The sequence below is a fragment of the Varanus komodoensis genome, unplaced genomic scaffold (genome assembly GCF_004798865.1).
Source record: "Varanus komodoensis strain SLA01 unplaced genomic scaffold, ASM479886v1 scaffold3, whole genome shotgun sequence".
NCBI lineage: Eukaryota > Metazoa > Chordata > Lepidosauria > Squamata > Varanidae > Varanus > Varanus komodoensis.
In genome coordinates this window covers 23,179,608-23,202,336 of record NW_025335761.1, presented here as the reverse complement: position 1 = coordinate 23,202,336, position 22,729 = coordinate 23,179,608, and the positions used below count along the sequence as shown (strand labels likewise).

At 45.8% G+C, this 22,729-nt stretch overlaps 1 protein-coding gene across 1 annotated transcript in view; it reads left to right on the top strand.

Moving 5' to 3' along the window:
- Positions 1-22,729, top strand: part of RYR3 (ryanodine receptor 3) — a 397,078-nt gene that overhangs the window by 335,377 nt on the left and 38,972 nt on the right. The window contains exon 95 of the mRNA XM_044436195.1: positions 257-387. Coding sequence (XP_044292130.1) covers positions 257-387 — 131 coding nt within the window. The remainder of the gene's footprint in view (positions 1-256; positions 388-22,729) is intronic.

Here is a 22,729-nt window from a genome sequence, read left to right as displayed (position 1 = left end):
AAAAGACCTTCCACTAATGAAGATATATTACTGTTTACTACAGTACAAATTGTCCAGATCAAATAATGTAAAATGGTTAATCTTAACTCTAAATGTGGCCAATTTCAATTTCAGCACTGCTTGAAAAAGCAGATTTAGTAATACTGTAAAATGTTACATTCGGATCTCTTTTCAAGATATTTGAAAACACTTGGGTTAATTTGAAGATTCTAACTCATTAAAAAAAACAAACCCGAATGCCTATTTTTCCTCAAAGGTTCCCCTGGTTGTATTCAAGAGGGAAAAAGATATTGCAAGGAAACTGGAATTTGATGGTCTGTACATTACTGAACAGCCCTCTGAAGATGACATTAAAGGACAATGGGACCGTCTGGTCATAAACACTCTGTAAGTAATACATTACACACAACTATTGTAGTACAACCTCACTAATTTTTACCTTGGTGCTTTATCCAAAATAACTGTTATTTTCTTACTTTCTCCATCCTAAATATGTAATAGCTGTGTTCAGGGGTCCAGTACATGCAAACAAATTCTTGATAAGAGGGAGAGCTCCAGCCTTACTGCTCTGTGTAGGGGTGATAGTCTAAAGAGGAAAGCCTCCTATATCCATGGAAGCTTTCTATGTGAGCCAAAATGCTGAAAAATCCAGTAACGCAGTTTGATACATTCATATCATTACTACATGCATGACCACTGCCAGTTACAAATCTGTGATTTCTGTGTCAGTAGATGTTTCAGGAGTGGATATTACATAGAGTGCCATAAGTTAGTGATCATGGGATTCTGGTTTTGCCCACTGAGAAAAAGATGGTATTCAACAGTATTTGCATCTTTTGGCTAACTTGGGGAAAGGGTAATAGAATGATTAACATCAAGTTTCCAATGCAAACTGTCCTTAAGCGAGCAGAGTAACCCACTGTTCCTGTTCCCTGTACAACTTTTTAAAGGATAAGTCAAGTCCGTCCATCTGTCCGTCCTTCTTTCTTTCTCTCTCTCTCCCTCTCTCTCTCTCTCTCCTTCTTTCCTTCCTTCCTTGGTTAAATTTTCCTTTTCCTCTTTTATATATTTTTAATGTATTACAGGTGTGTGTATGTTAAAAAGTTGCTGCTTCTGGGAGCTTCTTCCAGCACTTAAGTATGCCTCCCAGGAAAATGGGAACAACTACTTTCCAAGGGTGCACAAATGCTAGGCTTGGATTCAGGATCTGTTTTCTGTGAGCAGACAGACTCTGCTCATGGAAAGCACCTTTACTCATCTGGGGGATCATCTTTGAACCTCACCTTACCACATTCAGTAGGTCCCCCTGACCTGCTGTGTAACATTTTTGGAGGTCTGGAGATGCTGTCATGACAACATTGGGGAAGGAAAACCCACTTCAACCAGTCAAGTTGAAATCTGGATCCAGGACCTAGTCAGTCTATTGCCTTCTGGAAGTTTTGAATTGGAAGTCCCATCAGCATGGCTAATGGTCAAGGATGATGGAACTGGGAGTTGTAGTCCAAAACACGTGGAAGGTGTTAGGTTGAGGAAAGTTGTGTTAGACTACGGCTCATGGATGGGCCAAGCAGAACTCTTACTAATCAGTTACAGTTCTTCGTCATGGCCTCTGTGCATCACACATATGGGTGCTGCACCTGCGCAGTGCCTTTGGCCGGAAGATTGCCAGCTAATGGTTTTTGGCGGGAAGCTCCACTCCCCCTCCCCCTGTGGCCTATAAAGAGTGGAGCGTCTGCCATTTTGTTCAGTCTTTGCAACCGCTGTTCGCTGTGCCTTGTGCTGCTTTCGACTTTCGCTCTGACCGTTACTCGTTAGCCTTTTCTTCTTGATTGTTCCAGTTCTGTAGTCCCGTTTTTTTCTCCTCATTCCTGTTAGTTAACTATCTCTGCTTTGTATAGTTCCTGTAGTTTTTTCTCTATCATTCTACCTTCTTTCGATCTATCTAAAAAAAAACAAACCAAAAATATATACTTACCCTCTGCACTATCTCTCTCTTCTTCCTTTTTCTGCAATGGCGCAGCGAGTGGCTTTCCGCAAATGCGTGGAGTGCGGGTCAAAAATGTCACCAACTGACCCGCATGACCTATGCCTCCTCTGTTTGGGCGAGGGGCATAGGACCGATAAATGTGCTCACTGCCTGGCCTTCTCCAAGCAGGCCAGGAAGAATCACGAAAACCGCCTCCGCAGGCTCCTTTGGGATCGGGCTCTCATGTAGTTCGACCCGTTGCTTTCTGCTCCAAAGCCTGGCTCTGCTTCAGTAGCCGCACCTTCACGCCCTTCGGACGAAGGCGCATCTGCTACGGTGGCTCCCTCTGCTTCCCCCAAAAAGAAGCATGAGAAGCGGAAGCATGCCGAACCCGAGAAGTCGGCAGGCTGTAAGAAGGCCAGGAAGGAGAAAGTCTCCAAGCCTTCTAAGAAACCGAGGGACTCGGAGCATCCTCGTCACCGGGATTCGGATTCGACGGCACCCTCGGTACTGGCAGCGCTCATGGTACTGACACCACCCAACCCGGTTCTTCAGGAGGCTATGTGGGTTACCCCTCAAGGGTCCCTGCGCTGCGTGGCTGACCTCCCATCTGCGCCCCTTCCAACTCTGCAAAGGGGCTCGATTTCTGATGGGGAAATTCAGGACTCTCCCCCTAGGGCTAGGTCGCCTACACCCACGGCCACTGTGGAGGCGGATGTAGGGATGTCCCCGCCTGGGAGCCAGAGGATCCGCTCCGTGGAGCAATGTTCGGAGGGATGGCATCACCCCTACTATCATACCTGGGGTGATCCACTCTCCGTAGGATATTACCCCGCTCCTAGGGGTCAGTTCTCTCCACCATCTCGTGACCAACCACATCCCTCGGACCCGAGACGTGCATCTCCACGATCCCCTCAGGATGGAAGCAGCCACGGCTTTTCTCCAGCGGAGTCTTCTTCATCGGCTCCACCATACTACGGTGCCAATTCTGACGATTCGGAGGTCGACTCAACCTCCCCAGACGTTGCCGTGACATCCCAGGGTCCTGCGTCACCGGATGAATCTCACGTCTCCTTCGCGGAGCTGATGTCCAGACTTGTCCAGTCCCTCGACATCCGATGCTGTCCAGCGTCCGGGACTGACAACGGGCAAGTTCTACGACGTCATCCGTGGGGAGCAGACATCAGTCGTCCTGCCGCTCATAACCACCCTTCGGCAAGTGATGACATAGCCCTGGGACTTGCCCTCCCACCCTGAGCCTACATCCAGGAGGTATGAATCTATGTACCGGGTTCAGGAGGAGGATATCCCCTTCCTCCTCTGCCACCCCAAGCCGAACTCGGTCGTAGTGGAGTCCTCCCAGGGTAGAGAGGCAAGAGGGCACATGGCACCACGAGACAAAGAGGGCCGAAAGATCGACTCCCTGTCTAGGTGAGTCTACGCTGCTTCAGGCCTGGGGCTGCGGATCTCGAATTACGAGGCGAAGTTGGCGTTGGTACTTCATCATGCAGCGCCTCCACAACATTGCCTCAACCCTCCTGGACCACCAGGGTGACCTGGCTAGGGCCCTTATCAAGAAGGCAATGCACATCGCTGTTCAGCAGTTGTCCACAGCCAGGCACCACGTGGACACAGACTCGAGGGCCTTGGTCGGTGCAGTTTCACTCCAGAGACATGCCTGGCTTAGAAACTGCAACTTTCTGGAGGAAACCAAGTGCCGTATAGAGGAAATGTCCTTTGACGGGTCCGGGCTTTTCCACTCCCGCACCGACCACAAACTAAAAAAGTTGCACGAATCCTGGATGATGGCACGCAAGATGGAGATACAGACCCAGACCAGACATAAGTGGTCATGGAATCGCCCATCTTACAGGCAGTCTTACCAGCCAAGACAATAGCCCCAGCACCGTCAGCAGCAACAACAGCAGCGCTGCCGTCCGCAGCCCCAACAATGATACCAACAAGGCCGCTGCCGTTTCGATGACAGGAGGCAGCGTTGATGGGACTGGCGAACCATTCCTCAAATTCCTTCTATACCCACCCCCCTCTCATCTGGGGATCGGCTCCGAAGCCGCCTCCCCATTTGGGAGTCCATCACATCTGATCGGTGGGTATTGTCCATCGTTCAGCACGGCTATCGGATAGAATTCGACATCGTTCCTCCATCGAGTCCAATCCGGTTTACATCATGTTTGCCGGTATTGCTCGATGAAATACATCAACTTCTTCGTAAAGGAGCAATTCGTCAAGTATTCCCAACTGACGGACTTCACGGATTCTATTCCAGATACTTTACAGTCCCGAAGCGGGATGGTGGTTTACGTCCGATTTTGGACTTGTGTAACCTGAATCAATTTATTGTACCAAAAAAGTTTCGGATGACCACCTTTCAAAACATCTTGCCGTTGCTAAGGAAAGAGGATTGGTTCGCCTCACTGGACTTGAAGGACGCCTATTTCCACATTTCGATCCACCCGAGTTATAGGCGTTTCCTTCGTTTTGCTGTTGCACCCCATCTCTATGAGTTTACAGTTTTGCCTTTTGGACTGGCCACAGCTCCAAGGGTATTTACCAAATGGCCCCTGTCTGTGCTTTCCTATGCCTCCAAGGCATACAGATTTACCCGTACCTTGACGACTGGCTGTTAGTGTCCCAGTCTAGGGAGGACCTCCTTGCGTCTATCCGTACAACCTGTGCCTTATTGGATGACCTAGGCCTACGCATTAATACCAAGAAATTTTCTCTTCTTTCGATGCAGACGCTTACCTTCATTGGAGCCCACTTGGATTCGATGTTGGAGAAAGCCTTCCTTCCTCGGGACAGACGACAGACTCTTGCTCACCACATCCATCGAATGCGACGAGACGGGACGGTCCCGGCGAAGTCCATCCAGAGGATCCTGGGCCATATGGCTTCCTCGGTTGCTGTAGTTCTGCATGCCAGGCTTCGGCTCCGTCTGCTACAACTTCTCTTCAACAAGGTGTACCATCCTCAGAGAGACCCACCGTCAAAGTTGATTCGAATCCCATCTTCCGTACTCCATTCCCTACTTTGGTGGTCGGTACCAGCCAATCTGACTGTTGGAGTGCCCTTCAGAGCATGGCCTCCTTCGATAACCCTCGGTACCGACGCGTCTCTTCTGGGATGGGGAGCGATATGCTCCGGTCTATATACCCAAGGCACGTGGAATCGTCGAGAATCCACGAATCATATCAACTTCCTCGAGCTATTGGCAGTACTCAAAGCCCTGTGCTCTTTCGAGGACATTCTTCAACATCAGATCGTTCAGATAACCTCGGACAATGTAGCTACTGTCTTCTATCTGAACAAGCAGGGCGGAACGAAGTCACCGACTCTGGCCAGGCTTTCCATGAAAATTTGGGACTGGTGCATCCCGAGAGACATCTCGCTGATGGCTGTTCACCTCGCTGGTGTGGACAATGTGTAGGCAGATCTTCTCAGCAGGCACATGTTCACCTCTCACGAATGGGAGCTAGATCCTCGCACTCGGGCCCATCTTTTTCAGCGCTGGAGGTTTCCCGATGTGGACTTATTCGCCACCCAGCAGAACAGGGTGTGCAATGCTTAGTGCTCTAGAGCGGGAATCAGACACGCATCCTTAGGGGACGCTTTCATGATCCCATGGAACAACATGATCTTTTATGCCTTCCCCCCGATCCCTCTTATGATGCGGATCATAGCGAAAATAGTGCACGACCAGGCTTTGGGGATACTAGTTGCCCCTTGGTGGCCATGCCAAGCTTGGTTTGCGACACTACTCGACATCTCTCACGGGGAATATCTTCATCTACCATCGCTTCCATACCTTATAACCCAACAGGACGGTATGCTTCGCCACCCGGACTTGCTCTCATTGAATCTAACAGCATGGCGAATCCGATGACTACCATTGTCCCCCTGGTACTGACAACAACTTCAACCGAAACGAATCCAGTCGTCGAATCCAATCACTCTGGCACTTCCTCTTCCACTTCCTTTGTTCATTCCGTATCATCGGATTCAAGACATGACCTGTCAAATTCGACAGCTTTTCACCCTGATATCCAACATATCATCGATTCTGCCTTAAAGCCGTCCACAAGGAAATCATACGTGGCTAAATGGAAACGGTTTTCCACCTTTGCTGAGTCTCGTTCGTTCTCTCCGTTCATGTCATCTATACATCAAATCTTTCAGTTCCTATTGGAACTGCACCATTCTGGATTAAAGCCGTCATCTATTAAAGTATGTATGGCTGCAATAGCTCACTATCGTGGCTTAGTCGACGGATCACCTCTCTTTTCTCAGCCTGTCGTCAAGAGATTTCTTAAGGGACTATATAATCTTAACCCATCAATCAGACCAGTAATGCCTACCTGGAGTCTTTCTGTCATTCTACAAGCCCTTATGAAAGCACCCCTTGAACCATTGGCAACAGTGGATCTGTACCTGGTTTCATGGAAGACAGCGTTTCTCATGGCGGTCACTTCAGCCTGAAGGGCCAGTGAACTTTGCACTCTCCGCATAGACCCTCCTTATTTGAACTTTCACAGGGAGAAGGTCATTTTATGCCTTGACCCGTCTTTTCTGCCTAAAGTGACTACGCCTTTTCATATGGGGCAAGATATTGTATTACCTGCCTTTTTCCCGTCACTGTCGACTCCACTAGAGAGATCTTTGCATTCACTTGATGTTCGGCGTTGCTTAGCTTTTTACAGATCGAGGACTGAGTCTATTCGACGTTCAAATAAACTGTTCATTAATTATTCCACTAGAGATCAGGGCCATCCAGTCACGCCGCAGAGACTTTCCAAATGGATAGTCCACTCTATCATCTTATCAACTAGCTAAGATAGATTTGCCTTCAGTCCCTCGAGGCCATTCCACTAGGGCCGTTGCAACCTCGTCCGCCTTTGCATGCGGGGTCTCACTTGATGATGTATGCCGAGCTGCCACTTGGGCAAACCCTTGCACCACCAGACATTACCGTCTCGATGTTTGGGCTCAACAGGATTGCGCCTTTGGCAGAGCTGTTTTTTCGTCTGTTCTTCACTGAGGACACCTTCCCTCCTTCTTTATGGTAAGCTTGTTAATCTACCCATATGTGTGATGCACAGAGGCCATGATGAAGAAAAGCAGGTTGCTTACCTGTAACTGATGTTCTTCAAGTGGCCATCTGTGCAGTCACACAACCCACCCGCCGGCCCCGCTCGGTGTCGGTGAGTGGATACATCTATCGGTACCGAAGGTTCCCCTTTTTCATGGTACCGACCCTCTATTTCCCTATCTCAAATTACAAATTTTTCCACGAGGGGCCGCACGTTCCTGAACAAAATGGCAGACGGTCCGCTCTTTATAGGCCACGGGGGGAGGGGGAGCGGAGCTTCGTGCCAAAAATCATTAGCTGGCAATCTTCCGGCCAAAGGCACTGCTCAGGCATAGCACCCATATGTGTGACTGCACAGATGGCCACTCGAAGAACATCAGTTACAGGTAAGCAACCTGCTTTTCTTCTCTGTGCATCATACATAGAGGCTCTGCATCCGTGCAGAGCCTACTGTCGGGCTAAGCATTTTGATGGGAGCCACCCCTCCCCCACCAACAGTATATAAAAGCAGGGCTCCTGCTATTTTCCTCAGTTTGTTTTCAACTGCTATTGGGTGCCTTGGGAACATTCTATTGTCCTTGTTTTCCTCACTCTTAAAATCTTTTACTGCTACCCTAACCTCTACTTTACCTCATAAAACACTATTTTCTCTTACTACTCTACAGACCTGACTATCCAATTCTATATTTAAAAAAAACAACAACCCAAACTTCTTTTGTCTTCTCAGAAATCTCCTTTCCTCTTCATTTCAACTGTTCACTGTCAACCCCCCCCCCCCCATTATTTCGGTTTCTATCTACCTAATGACATTCAGGGCAGTGTTTAGAAAATGTGTCTGCTGCAGCACTAAGATGGTCACCTCAAATGGGCACTTGCTTTGCCTCTTCTGCTTAGGGAAAGACCGCAAAGTAGATATGTACCCACACTGCCAGGATTTCACCTGCCAGGCAAGAAAGAACCAGGCTGGCTATATGAAACACAAAATGTGGACATGTGCCCTTGCTGCAGCTGATGCAGTAACATCAGCCTTATTGGGGCACTCCAACACTGTATCCCCCATCAGTAGCTGCTGGGACACTGAAAACCACTTTGCTCAAATCCGGACATTCAACAACTGAAGAATACCCAAAAACACTAAAAGAGTTATAAAATGGTGGCCACAAGTGGAAACAAAATACTGGCCAAGACAGCATCAAAGAAATGGACCCAACATGATTTGTCCATGCAGTCCCATGCTTGGGACAGCTCCCCTGTTCCTCCAGCAGTCCTACCAATGGACCCTAGACCAGCTGTATCCACAGCTCCAGCATTACCTGGACCAACAAACAAGTCCTCAGTTCAACCATTGAGCACTCCAACAAGGGCAGAACTGACAGCTACCCCCTCTTTCTCAGTGGGTGAAATATAAGATTGTCCACCTCTGCATCAAATGTCATATCTCCTTTGCCTCTGACATCACCCCAAGAGCTGGTTCTTGGCCCTTCCTATGAATGAATCTCCCCAGCACTTGCACACAGCTCCATCCACTGCCCAAAGCAGCCATTTAGTTCCCCTATGCCAGCTTAGAAAAGTGGGCCACAATGGATGCTGCAACCATTGGCAGTATCCTATGGACATTATCCATGGGATCAGAGGCCAGGATATCTGGCATACCTCCAATGGAAAGCATCCACCTATCTTCCAGAAGATCCACTGGTTCTTCTTCATAGTCTCTGTGCATCACATATATGGGTACTGCGCCTGCTAGGAGAAGATTTGGAAATCCCGGGAAGATTCTCCTAGCATAACATTTTTGGCTTGAGCTCCCCCTCCCCCTCCCTCCCCTGGTATAAGTAGGCAGAGCTCCCCCTATTTTCAGTTTGCTTTCAACCACCGTTCTAGCTGTGCCTCAGGATTCTCCTGTCAGCTTCCTCTCAGATTTTGCTTTCACTTTAATCTTTTCTGAACGAATTCCTTACTTTCTGATATTTCTTAAACTAAATTCTCCTCTTTATACTCTCTACATCTCTATACAGAACCTCCTTCTATCCTGACCCCCTTCCCTCCTCTCCTCTCCTCACCTACTTAATCCTCACAAATATATATACACACCTTCTATCATTGATCTTCCTCTCCCCCTTCACTTAGATTTCTCAGTGCTCCTTTTTTCCTCTTCTTCCTGATGGCACAAAGACCAGCATTTAGAAAGTACACAAAATGCAATGTGAAAATACCATCCACCAACAGACATTTGTTGTGTCTGAGATGCCTTGGCGAAGGCCATCAAGTCGATAAATGCCCACATTGCCAGGCATTTACTAAACAGGTGAGAAGAACAGAGAGGGGAGAGTAAAGAGGGAACTGTGGGACAGAGTTCCCTGTGGGACAAGACCAAGGCCATGCATAACATAGCCGGTGAAACAACAGGTGATCAACTGACTTCTGCGGAAACCAGGTCAGATGGTGCACCACCTTTGGTACCAACAGCCACGAAACCTATGCCAGAACAGCCAACTATCACAAGCTCCCCACAGAAACACAAAGAAAAAATATCTAGAATCACAAGAGTCCAAACAGGCTAAAAAGGTTGAAAAACATGTGAGCAGACCAGAGGAAAAACAGAGGCACTGCTCACTGACCATCTCAAGATAATGGGCCCTCACCTGTTGGATCTGACATCCATACCAATGGTAGTTATAAGTCCATTCCAAGCGTCTCCAATTTGACCACCACCAATGACACCACCACAATCAGAGACACAGGGTACAGAAATAGTCCCACTGATATCATTCTCTGAGGGAATGATCAGAGACTCACCAGCTCAATTAACAGCTGGTCAGGAATCTCTGGTCTTATTGGAAGCAGCCCCAAGAGGGGAAGCTCAGATTCCATGCCTTCCAATGGCACAACCATACAGGTTTGTGTCTTCTATACCATCACTGGGATTGATGCACCAGTTGGTACACAGCTGTGAACCAAAGGCATACCCTTAAGGAAGACAACCAAATTAACAACCACCACCATACAGCCACTATGCATAGGTTACCCAAATGGTACCAACTACATGGTACCAACACACCATTACCCATGGGCATTGAAGTGCCCATGAATATCACAGCAACACCTACTTCAGCAACAACCAGGGGTGCACATCGAACCGACACCATCTAGACAGGAGATGAAAATGCAATGCCCTGAAGGGCAAGAATCACCAGCACTGGAATCAAGCTCCTCATTGATGATAGACTATGTGTCTGACTCCAACTCTGAGCTGAGAACATGGAAGCTGTGTCCATGTCGCCTGATAACATGATCTCTGCACAGGGCACTGGTTCACCAGGAAACAGCTTAGGCAAGTACTCCAAATGGCTAGATCACTAGGTGTGCAAGCCCAACAAGGCACTGAACCAGAATACAATTTGGTGTATGATGTGATATACACAGAAGATTTGGTACCAGTTGTGCTCCCATTCATTCCAACTCTACAGTGTGCAATGCAAGAGCCATGGGAGATACTGAATTGACCACACCCAACCTCTCAACGCCTGGAGGAAATGTACTGAGTCCAAGACCAAGACATTCCACTTCTATTACACCATCCACAGCCCAATTCAGCTGTGGAAGCCACACAAGGGTGCCAACAGAGAGATCACTTGGTACCTACTGATCAAGAAAGATGTCACCTTGACATGATGCCTTGTCATATATACTCCACTATGGAACTTGGTATCAGAATTTCCAATTATGAATCAATGATGGGAAGAAAACAAGTCTTCCTTTGGCAGAAAATCGGGTCTCTAGCTGCCTTTATCCCTGAGCAACAATGGGAGTTGGCTAGAGTCTTCATTAACAAAGCCACACAACTGTCAAAACAAGAGATAGCTACAGCAAGGCGCCATGTCAATTGCAACTTCAGAGAACTCATTGGAGCAATAGCAGTGTGCAGGCGTGCCTGGCTGAGAGTGGTGGGCATACCACAAGAAACGAGATCACACATAGAGAGTATGCCATTTGACATCACAGAACTATTTCATGCCAGGACAGATGAATGACTCAGTGTACTACAGAAAGCGTAAATGACAGCCCAACAAATGGGGTTTGGAACCCAGCAGAAGACATGTAAGTGGCCATGGAATTGGACACCACAATACTGACCCAAACAATCTGGACAACCACCCTACCATACAGGGCACCAAACTTATGGACAATGTCCTCCAAAGCGACAGCGCTGTACCAACACTAACCATTTTTTTCAAAGCAAAAGAAGGCTAGATGCCAATAAAAGAGAGCACTGGTGGTTAGTGTGAACCAGCCCAAATTTGATTCCACCATTCCTATTTGGAGACAGATTGAACCACCATCTCTCCAACTGGGAATCATCACATCTGATCAGTGGGTACTATCCATGATAGAACATGGATATAAGATCAAGTTTGAGACCTTGCACCCTCTTGGAACAGTCCGCACAACACCTCCTTCACCAGCACTCACAGAGGAAGTACAGTCCCTACTGTGGAAAGGTATAATTCAACCGGTTGACGACTTGGAAAGACAGCACCGTTTCTACTCCACGTACTTTACCATTCTGGAAAAAAGATGGAGACCAACATCCAATTCTAGACCCACATGGAATAAACCAATTTATCAAAGCAAAGAAATTCTGAATGGCTACCCTCCAAAACATCCTACAATTACTAAAAAAAAGTGTGGTGGGGGGACTGGTTCACATCCCTGGAAAGACATTTACTTTCAAATAAGCATGCACATGAACTGTAGACACTTCCTCCATTTTGAGATCAGTACTGAACCATACCAATTTAAGGTATTTCCATTTGGTCTATCTGCATGGCTATGATATGTGCCCACAAGGGGTGCAGGTCTACCTGTACCCAGATGACTGGCTGTTAGCATCCAGCTCAAAACAGGAGCTACTTCAATCCATTACAATAAAATACAATCTCCTGGGACTGTGCATAAATAACGAAAATTCTATGCTATTTTGGGACAAGACTCAGTGCCCAAACAGCTCGTGCATCTGTGCCCATACACTAAGTACAGAAGCTGCAAACATTGGCTTGGTACCTTTGCTCTAATCTGAGAACCCCAGTATGAAAGATTCAACTACTTGGACACATGACATCGACAGTGGCCACAGTTCAACATACAAGAATATGTATGATACCACTGCAACATACCATCCAGATTGAGACTCACCAAGGAAACTGATGATACTGCCCCATTCCATATGGACAAGCTTAATTTGGTGGATGAATGATCCAAATCTGAGTCATGGAATGCAATTCACCCAGCCGGAACCAAAGATAAACTCGTACAACCAACGAATCTCTCTGCAGATGGGGAACCCATTGCAAAGACTACCGAATTAATGGGACATGGAATGGCTTGGAACATAAGAGACATATAAACTACTTAGATCTCCTCATAGTGTACAAAACTCTCCAATCCCTGCAGCCAGTACTGACTGAGAACCATATACAGGTAGCTATGGGCAATACAACAACAGTGTTCCACAAGGGAGTATGCAGGGAGGAACATGATCAGCTTTACTCATCCGATTGACATATGCATTTGGAACTGGTGCATCCAGAATCAAATATGCTTCCATGCTGTGCACGTCGTCGGAACAGACAAAGCCATAGTGGGCCAATTGAGCTGCAACCCTATCCAGATCCATGAGTGGAAACTGAATGCAACTGTTCAACAGGAAATATTCTCGAAATGGAATACACCGACCATCGACCTCTTCGCATTGGAAATGAACAAAGAATGCACAACTTACTGTTGCAAGCAGGAAAGGAACACAACTCTCTAGGTGATGCATTCGTGCTCCAGTGGAGATGGACTCTACATTATGTATTCTCACTATTCCTCCTTATCACAAAGACAATAGCAAAGATAAGGAGAGAAAACACGTACATCATGACAACTCCATGTGGCTGAGTCAAACTTGGTTCATATCAGTTCTCTAGCTATTGAAACAGACATATATACACCTGCCAAACATACCAAATCTGATCTTTCAAGAACACGGAAAAGTCCTGCACCTGGACATCCAAATGTTGTGGCTGACAGCCTGACTGATCTCCCCAAGAACAGACACTTTGGACTCAGAATTACAACTCATCATACAAGCAGCACTCTGTCCCAATACAAGGCAGTCCTATGCTGCATAGTGGGAAAAGTTTAAAACTTATGGAATGGACCATGCTTTTGATGCACACTTGGCATCGATACACCAGATACTACATTTTCTCCATTCCCTACATCAGAAAGGATTGAAGGCAACCTCCCTCAAAGTATATCTTTCTGCGATTCCCCACTATAGAGCACAAGTGGCGGGTTCTACAGCCTTCTCCCACCCACTAACATGAAAATTCATGAAGGGAATCCATAACTTGAACCCTCCAGTCCAAATCACAGTACCCACATGGAGCCTGGTACTACAAGCCCTGACAAAACTACCCTTTAAGCTACTTGCATCTACAAAGCTCCAACTCCTCTCGTGGAAGACCCCATTTCACATCAGCCAGGCGAGCCATCGAAATATATGCACTTCATAAAAACCCACAGTAGCTTTTTGGCACCAGGCCAAGACCTTTTTATTTAAATGTTATTTTAATTGTTGATTTAATTTATTGATTTTAATTTTTTTTGCCAGGATGTCTCCAGTATTTTATATATTTCTACTGATTTTATTTATTTATGGATTGGAAGCCTCCCCAAGGCATATGCAAATGGGGCATCATATAAGTTTTCCAAATAAATAAATAAATAGGTAGCTAGCTAGCTAAACTTCCATAAGGAAAAGTAACCCTCTGACTGGACCCAAGCTTCCTACCAAAGGTCTCCTCAACATTTCACATTAACCATGACATAACCCTACCGGCATTTTTTCCATTGCCCTCGACATCGTTTAAGAGAACACTGCACACACTAGTTGTATGAAGGCACTGACATTTTACTGCTCCCACACCAAATACCACAATACCAAAAGAAAGAATCAATCAATAAGTAAAGAATGATCAGTAAAGAATCAATACCACACACCAAAAGACTATTTGTCAAATATGAAGAGCATACTAAAGGCAAACCACTCAGACCACAATGGCTGCCCACTGGATAGTGGACCACATCAAACTACCTCACAATCCACAGGCACACTCAACTAGAGCGGTCTCAACATCCACAGCCTTGCATGCAAGCATACCACTACAAGAACTCTGCAAGGAAGCCACATGGTTGCAGCCTTTAACATTTGTACATCACTACAGAATTGATGCCAAGGCCTGACAAGACTGCTTGTTCAGCCAAGCTGTGCTCTCCACAATTTTACAGTGATGGCACCTCCCACCTCCTGAAATGGTAAGCTAGCCAGTCACCCATATGTATGATGCACAGAGACCATGAAGATGAAAGTAGAGTTGCTTTCCTGTAACTGTGGTTCTTCAAGTGGTCATCTGTGCATTCACATAAGAGTTTTCTTCAGCCAGAAAAAAACCTAAATAAATAAATAATATAATAAATAGTACACACACTAAAATGTCAGTTGGAAGCAGAACTGACAAAGGGGAGAACTCCGTCTAATTATACCAGGGGAGGGACATTAGTTCAGAAGGATTTTCCTGAATGTAAGCATTGCTCAGGTGCAGCCCCCATATGTGTGAATGCACAGATGACCACTCGAAGAACCTCAGTTACAGATATGCAAGTGTTCTTTACCAATCCCTCAGTTCCTGTGCCCATGCTACTGCCACACTGAAGAGCACCAACTCTAGCCAGTCCACCATCTACCTTGGTTTACCAACCAGCATCACCGCAAACTCAATCCTCACCATCTAACCATTCCATTTTTTCCACTGTTGCTGACTATGCCTTGAACTCATATCACTTACACTATGTGGACCCTATCTCCACATCAGCAGATGATGCAATTACAACACAGGGTCTGGGAGGAGAAGAAAGATGGAGGAGGAGAATGATGTAAGCTGCCTTGAGCCCTTGTAGGAAAAAGGCAGGATATAAATTGATATATAAATAAAAAAATAAAAAATGTTTCTCTGAGCAAGTCCTCTGGATGGCAACATCACTTGGATTAGATAGCCAGCAGCTGACGGAGCTGATTGACCCAATCTATGACATTGTCTGGAAGCAGCGCATGCTGCTGGTGGCCATTCCTTTCATGCCAATATTCCTGAATGCCGTGAAGGAACCATGGAAAGCCCCAGCACAGCAATGGACAGCATTGTGACACTTAGAAAAATCTGTACCAGGTCCAGGAAAGGGACATCCAGTTTATCATGGTCTCTGTGCATCACACACGGGTGCTGTGCCTGCGGAGTGCCTCCCTCGGAAAGATTTCTCTAGCTTAGCCTAGAACTTTCCGCGGAGCTCCACCCTTTCCCTCCCTGCATATAAAAGGCAGGCTCCTGCCATTTCGACAATTTGCTTTTGACCATTGTTTGCCAGTACATCAGGATCTCTAGCGTTCATTGCCTTTTGCTACTTTTGTCTGATAATATTTGAACTTTCCCTTATTATATGTATTCTTGCTTGATTCTAATTCTATTTCTAAATTCTTGAATTCCATCCTCTTTCTACTGAAGCCCTTTTCCCCTCTACCCGGTCCGCAACTTCTCATCCTTAAAAAAACCTGCGAAAAAGGGGGGGGGGGGCAAAACCTTACTATCATGATCTTCTACTCCTATTTCTCTCTCTTCCTGATGTTGCTCAGCAAACCAGCCTTCCAAAAGTGCGCAGGCTGCAGAGTGAAAATGCCATCCTCCAATGGCCACTCTCTATGCCTGTTTTGCTTTGGCATGGAAGTAGGCTCTGGGTGGAGATGTGGGACCGGACTTTGGGCAAGATGAGAAATGTGACTGTGGAAGGAAGTCCATCTACTTTGACCTTAGAGGAGACAGTGATGAAATGCCCTCCCACAGATACCTCTGAAAAAGCTCCCCTGCTGATCAGGGAGAGCCAGAGGTACTGAGAAAAAGGAAGGAGAAACTCAAACATCTCCATCCCAAGACTTCGGAACCAAAGGAAAAGGCGAAAAAGACCAAAGGCCAAACTAAGCATTCTGAATGTCACCTTTCCAACCAGGAACAGAGTTGGTCTCCATCCAGGGAGGCAGCAATTGTGATACCCTCAGAACTGACATCACCCACTCTCAAGGCTCAGATCTGATCGCCAACACTTCTGACCTCACCAATCCAATGCTACTCAAGCTTGGAAGCCTCCAGCCACTCACCTACCCTGATGCCATCAGAGCACAGCCCACAGAGAGAGAGGCCAACCCTGGGCTTTTTCAGATGGTGAAATAAGGGAGTCTCCAAATCCTCCCCAAGTGAGCACTACAGCCATCCATCAGGAACCAGTCGCTATCCCACTGCCTCCACATCTGGTCCTTTATCTATGCAACCATCTCTGTTGGCATCACACAGATCGATTCCAGCAATGGATCCTCTTGAGCATTGATACCATCTGGAACCCTACTAATACCCACCTTAGGGACAATATTATCATGAATATCAATGGGGTCTGATGTCAGAACCTCATTGATATGGATGTCTGCCTATGCTGATGCTGGATATCACCAAGACCGATTCCCCAAGAAGGTAAAACCAGCGCATCTCATTGGGAACAACATGACAGACCCCTTCTCTGTCCTCTGCCACCGACTCTACAGACGTGAACTATGTAGACCTGGCACCTCAGAGCTGCCTGAGCCTGTTTCTACATCCCTGGACGACATGGTCTTGGCTCAGGGTGGGGGATCCTCAGGAGATAATTTGAGGCAATTCTCAGAGCAGGTCCTCTGAATGGCCAAGTCCTTCAGTATCCTGGTACAACAATCAACCAAGGAGACTAAGGATGTAGTTTATGACTTGATACATTCGGAGGGTTCTGTTCTGATAGCCATTCCATTTGTACCAGCTTTATTAAAGGCTATGAAAGACCCTCGGGAGATTACTAATCCTCCTCACCCAACACTGTGTCATCTTGAAGGAATGTACAGAGTCCAGGAATAGGATATATCTTTCCTGCTCCATCATCCTCATCCAGACTCCATGATCATGGAGTCAACACAGGATAGGCACCAGCACAACCACACTGCACCGATGGATAGAGAAGGTCAATGACTCGATGTGATGGTGTGCCACATCTACTTGTCAATGGCTCTGGGCCTTTGCATATCAAATTACAAAACGATGACGGGGAGGTACCAGGCCTTTCTATAGCAAAAGATGGAGGCTCTGGTGGCCTTCCTTCTGGACCAGCACAGGAAGCTTGCCAGGGTCTTCCTAGCTGAGTGCCTGCAGTTGTCCAAACAACAAATCGCCACAGCACACCATCACATTGACTGTGATTTGAGGGCACTAGTTGGTGCAGTGGCCTTCCATCAACATGCATGGCTTTGGGTGACAAATTTCTCACAGAAGACATAGTCCCATATAGTGTTGATGTCATTCGACAGAGAGGCCCTCTTTCATGCCCGGACTGATGAGAGACTGGACACCATTCAAAAGGTGAGGGTGACAGCTCGTAAGATGGAAATTGACTTCCACCTGACCAGACAAGGTAAGTGGCCATGGAATTGACACCCTCCATACTACTCTCTGCCCAGCAGACAACAGTCTGCTAGCCAAGGCCACCAATGCACCAACCACCCCCAGAGTCACCCACGCAGAAGGGACACTTATAAACCCCAACTATCTAAGAGGCACTCTGAAGGGGATAAGAGGCAGCATTGATGGGCTGAATGAACCAGTTTCCCATCATTGGCCACCTACCAGATTGGGAACTGCATCATGTACCCACTTGGGAATCTTGCACATCTGATCAGTTGGTGCTCTCCATTGTTACAGATGGCTATAAAATTGAGTTTGAGACCCCACCGCCTCTCAGATCAGTCTGCACAACCCTCCATCTCTTGTTCTGATGGAAGAGATCACTGTCTTGCTAGCAAAAAGGGCAATCTTCCCAGTGCACCAATCTGATTTCAAACATGGGTTTTACTCTTGATATTTTATGGTACCAAAAAGAGACGGGAGTCGACAGCCTATATTGGACTTGAGAAGAGCAAACTGATACATTGCCCATAGAAAGTTCTGTATGGTTTCTCTTCAGTCTATAATACTGCTACTAAGGGATGGAGACTGGTTTGCCTCCATAGATTTGAAATACACTTACTTTCATATTACTATACATCCTCACTACCAACACTTTCTATGATTTAAGATCAGAAAGAGCCCTACAAATTCATAGTGCTGCCTTGTTGACTGCTCTGAGAGTGTTCACTAAATGTATGGCACCGGTTTGCGCCTAAGGCTCAAGGGCATACACATCTACCCTTTCTTAGACTTGGTTAATTGTGGCTGACTCCAAGGAATCTCCAGCATAGTCCATAAATGATACCTGTGTCACTTTACAGGAGTTGGATCTATGTATTAATGTAGAGAAACCTGTTTTCATCCCTGTGCAGACCATTCTGTACATTGGAGTGGTACTGGACTCTTGAACAGCTCGAACATATCTACCAAAAGACAGCATGGACAAACTGATACTCTCTGTGTTAGCGATCAAATCCAATCCAGAAGTGTTAGCACATCAAATGCAACAACTACTCGGACATACGGCATCCATGGTATTGAAGGTGTAGTTCACCAGGCTTCACATGCGACCATTGCAGCTATGGTTCCTAAAGACCTTTGATCCAGAACATGACTCTCCAAAAAAGTGACTTGCCATTCTGATCACAATACATGTCAGCCTTGCATGGTGGACATGAGAAGGCCATCTGTCATAAGGGCTACCATTTCAACCAATGGAACTGATGGCCACCATTACCACAGACACATCACTGGGGTGCCAATGCCCAGGGATTTATGACCCAGGGAATATGGTTGGTACCAGAATGAAAGTGACACATCAACTATTTCGAACTGTTAGCAATTTTCAAAGGACTGATAGCATTCCGAACCATCCTTTCTGGCAATCATGCCCAAGTCATCAACAACAATACAGCAGAGTTTTATGTCAACTAACAGGAAGGAACAGAGTCTCCCACTCTTGCACATCTCACCATCAAAATTTGGAACTGGTGCATTGCCTACATCACTCTCATGGCCATTCATATGGTGGGCATGGATAGTATCACAGCAGATGCATCAAGTTGGTCCACATACCAAACTCACGAGTGGAAATTCAACCAGCAAGTACTGCAAGAAATTTTTGGAATTTGGGGCTGGCCATCAGTGGACCTGTTCACCACGGAGCGGAACATGGTGTGCAAAGATTATTGCTCGAGAGCAGGAATTGGGCAGGTATTGAAGGGGGACGCCTTCCACATGCAGTGGAACGGTACATTCTTTTATGCATTCCCACCATTTCCCCTCATCACAAGAATCATCACGAAGATGAGGGCAGACAGCATGCAGAACATCCTGATCACCCCATGGTGGCTGAGACAACCATGGCTCCCATCACTGCTACATCTGTCCAACAATGTCTACAAACATCTACCTCAGATACCAGACTTGTGAACCCAAAACCATGGAAAGATTGTTCATCCCAAAATTCAAACCCTCCACTTAACAGCCTGCTTGATACTGTGATCGCACTCCCCAGTGCATCACCAGGTTTGATTCCAACGCCTCAGAACATTCACAATGAACACACTCTCAGCCTGTCAAACTGCCCAGCACCACACCATACCTGTACCAGTCATGTCATCCTCGACACCAATATTTCATTCCGTCCGGGCTCAATTTACTTCCTTTTTTTTATAATAAGTTTTATTCAAAATTATGATCCTAAAAACAAAGAAAAACTAAAAACAACATCAATCATCAAAAACATCGGGCCTGTTGGGTCAGCCCCCACATTTTTTTCCATTTATGATAACTTAAAAACATATTTAAATCTATACGAAGTCCCGTTTCTCTAGCCAGTAATAAAAAGAGTTCCAAGTTTGATAGAAGTCAGTATCTTCTTTCTCCTTCAGTGATAAAGTCAATCTATCCATTTCTGCACAGTCCAAGATCTTTTTTAGAATCAGTTGGTCAGTAGGTGGTTCTTCACTTTTCCAGTGTTAGGCAAATGCAATCCTCGCCGCAGTAATTACATGCAAAATCAAATACATTTCTTGTTCACTAATATCAACAGGTATGATGCTTAATAAGAAGACTTCAGGTTTAAAAGCTAAAGGTTTTTGTAACATTTCCTCAAGCCATTTATGTATTTTAATCCAATATTTTTTTGCGTTATTGCAAGTCCACCACATATGATAGAAAGTACCCAATTTATGTTTACATTTCCAACATCCATTTGACATATTTGGAAACATCTTAGCTAATCTATTTGGCGACAAATACCATCTATAAAACATTTTATACAGGTTTTCTTTATACGAAGTTGCTAATGTTACCTTAATATTTCTCTCCCATAGCTTTTGCCATTTTTCTAATTCAATATTATATCCAAAGTTTTCTGCCCACATTATCATAGTTTCCTTAACCTGTTCGTCTTCCATTCTCCTATCGCGTAACCGGCTCAATTTACTTCCATTGACAATTCTCGGGACCATACTATATCAGATCCAATGCAATCACATACAACGAGTTCCATCTCCATTCCGACTACCTCAAGCTCCACTGTGCCAGAACCGACAAACTTGAATCCAACAGGATCAAATCTGGCAAGAACCCAGACCATGGATGGTATCTTGAACACCTCTAAGCACGCTAAACTTAGACTCTGCCATCCAACAAATCCTTACAGCTTCCCATAAACCTAATATGAGAATATCCTATACTGCCAAATGGACAAAGTTTAAACAATTTGCCACTCTCCGTTCCTTCGACCCCTATTTCACGTCAATTGCTAATATTCTGCCATTTTTGCATTCTTTATATATTTCTGGACTAAAGCCTACTTCAGTATGGGTACATTTGTCAGTGATCTCCACATTCCACTGACCGATTGATGGGCACATGGTTTTCTCTCATCCCCTCTCCCATCATTTTATGAAAGGGCTCCACCTGTGGTTCCACTCTGGAGACTTTCTGTAGTGTTACATGGACTAACAAAGCCATGTAACACTTTCATTCTATCAGTCCCAGACAGAGGTCATTCGCAAAATGAACTGTCTCTTTGTGAAATACATGGTCTACTCCAGAGGAGATCTAGTCAGACCTCAGAGATTAGCCCATTGGATAGTTGAGACCATCAAGTTGGCATATGAACTTTCCATCTTGCACCTACCAAAAAATGCACGAGCACACCCTACAAGGGCCATATCGGCTTCTACTGCACTCCATGTGGGACTTCCAGTCGAAGAGCTATGCAAAGCAGCTACTTGGTTGACACTATCAACATTTATTAAGCATTACAAAGTGGACATTAGAGCGAAGAAGGACTGCTCCTATGGAAAGGCAGTAGTCTCTACCATACTACAATGACTGTGAAAATTCTTAGTCTCCTGCCATTGCTTACATCTGTATGGACTCAAATTACAGTGGACTATATTGTTCAACCCAGGTTGTTGTTGTTAGTTGTGAAGTCATGTCCGACCCATTGCAACCCCATGGACAACATTCCTCCAGGCCTTCCTGTTCCCCACCATCCCCCAGAGTCCACTTAAGTTCACACCGACTGCCCCAGTGACCTCATCTAGCCACCTCATTCTCTGCCGTTCCCTTCTTCTTTTGCTATCTATTGTTCCCAGCATTAGGCTCTTCTCCAGGGAGTCCTTCCTTCTCATTCGGTGGCCAAAATATTTGAGTTTCATCGTCAGGATCTGGCCTTCTAAAGAGCAGTCAGGGTAGATCTCCTCTAGCACTGACCAGTTTGATCATCTTGCGGTCCAAGGGACTTGCAGGAGTCTCCTCCAGCACCACAATTCAATGGCCTCAATCCTTCGGCACTTGGCCATCCTTATGGTCCAGCTTTCACAGCCATACATTGCAACTGGGAAAACCATAGCCTTGACTATACGCACTTTTGTTGGCAAGATGATATCTCTTTTTAGTATGCTGTCTAGATTTGCTATAGCTTTTCTCCCCAGGAGCGTCTTTTAATTTCTTGGCTGTAGTCCCCATCTGCGGTGATCTTGGAGTCCAGGAAAATAAAATCTGTCACTACCTCCATTTCTTCCCCATCTATTTGCCAGGAAGTGAGAGGACCAGATGGCATGATCTTAGTTTTCTTAATATTGAGTTTCAAGCCAGGTATAAGTGTATAAATGTACATACCAGATCGATTTGTTCATGTTGACCTTAATACCATTTATGACACATTATGATATGCATTGGTTGACATATTACTTCCAATATAGCAATATGACACGTTGGTAATTACATACTATCTGACACCTACCAACACCATGGAGGGTTGCTTGCTAGTCATTCATATGTATGATGCACAGAGACCACAATGAAAAAATGCAGGTTGCATACCTGTAACTGTAGTTCTTTGAGTGGTCATCTGTGCATTCATACAACCCATCCACCAGCCCCACGTCAGTGTCAGTGGTTAAATGCATGGTCTGTGTGCTTCTTCATTGAAATTTATTGCATTTTTATGTGTATAAAGCAGGTACACAAATAAGTATACAGGACACAAACGCTGGTCTCTAGTGAACTGTCAAAATTGCA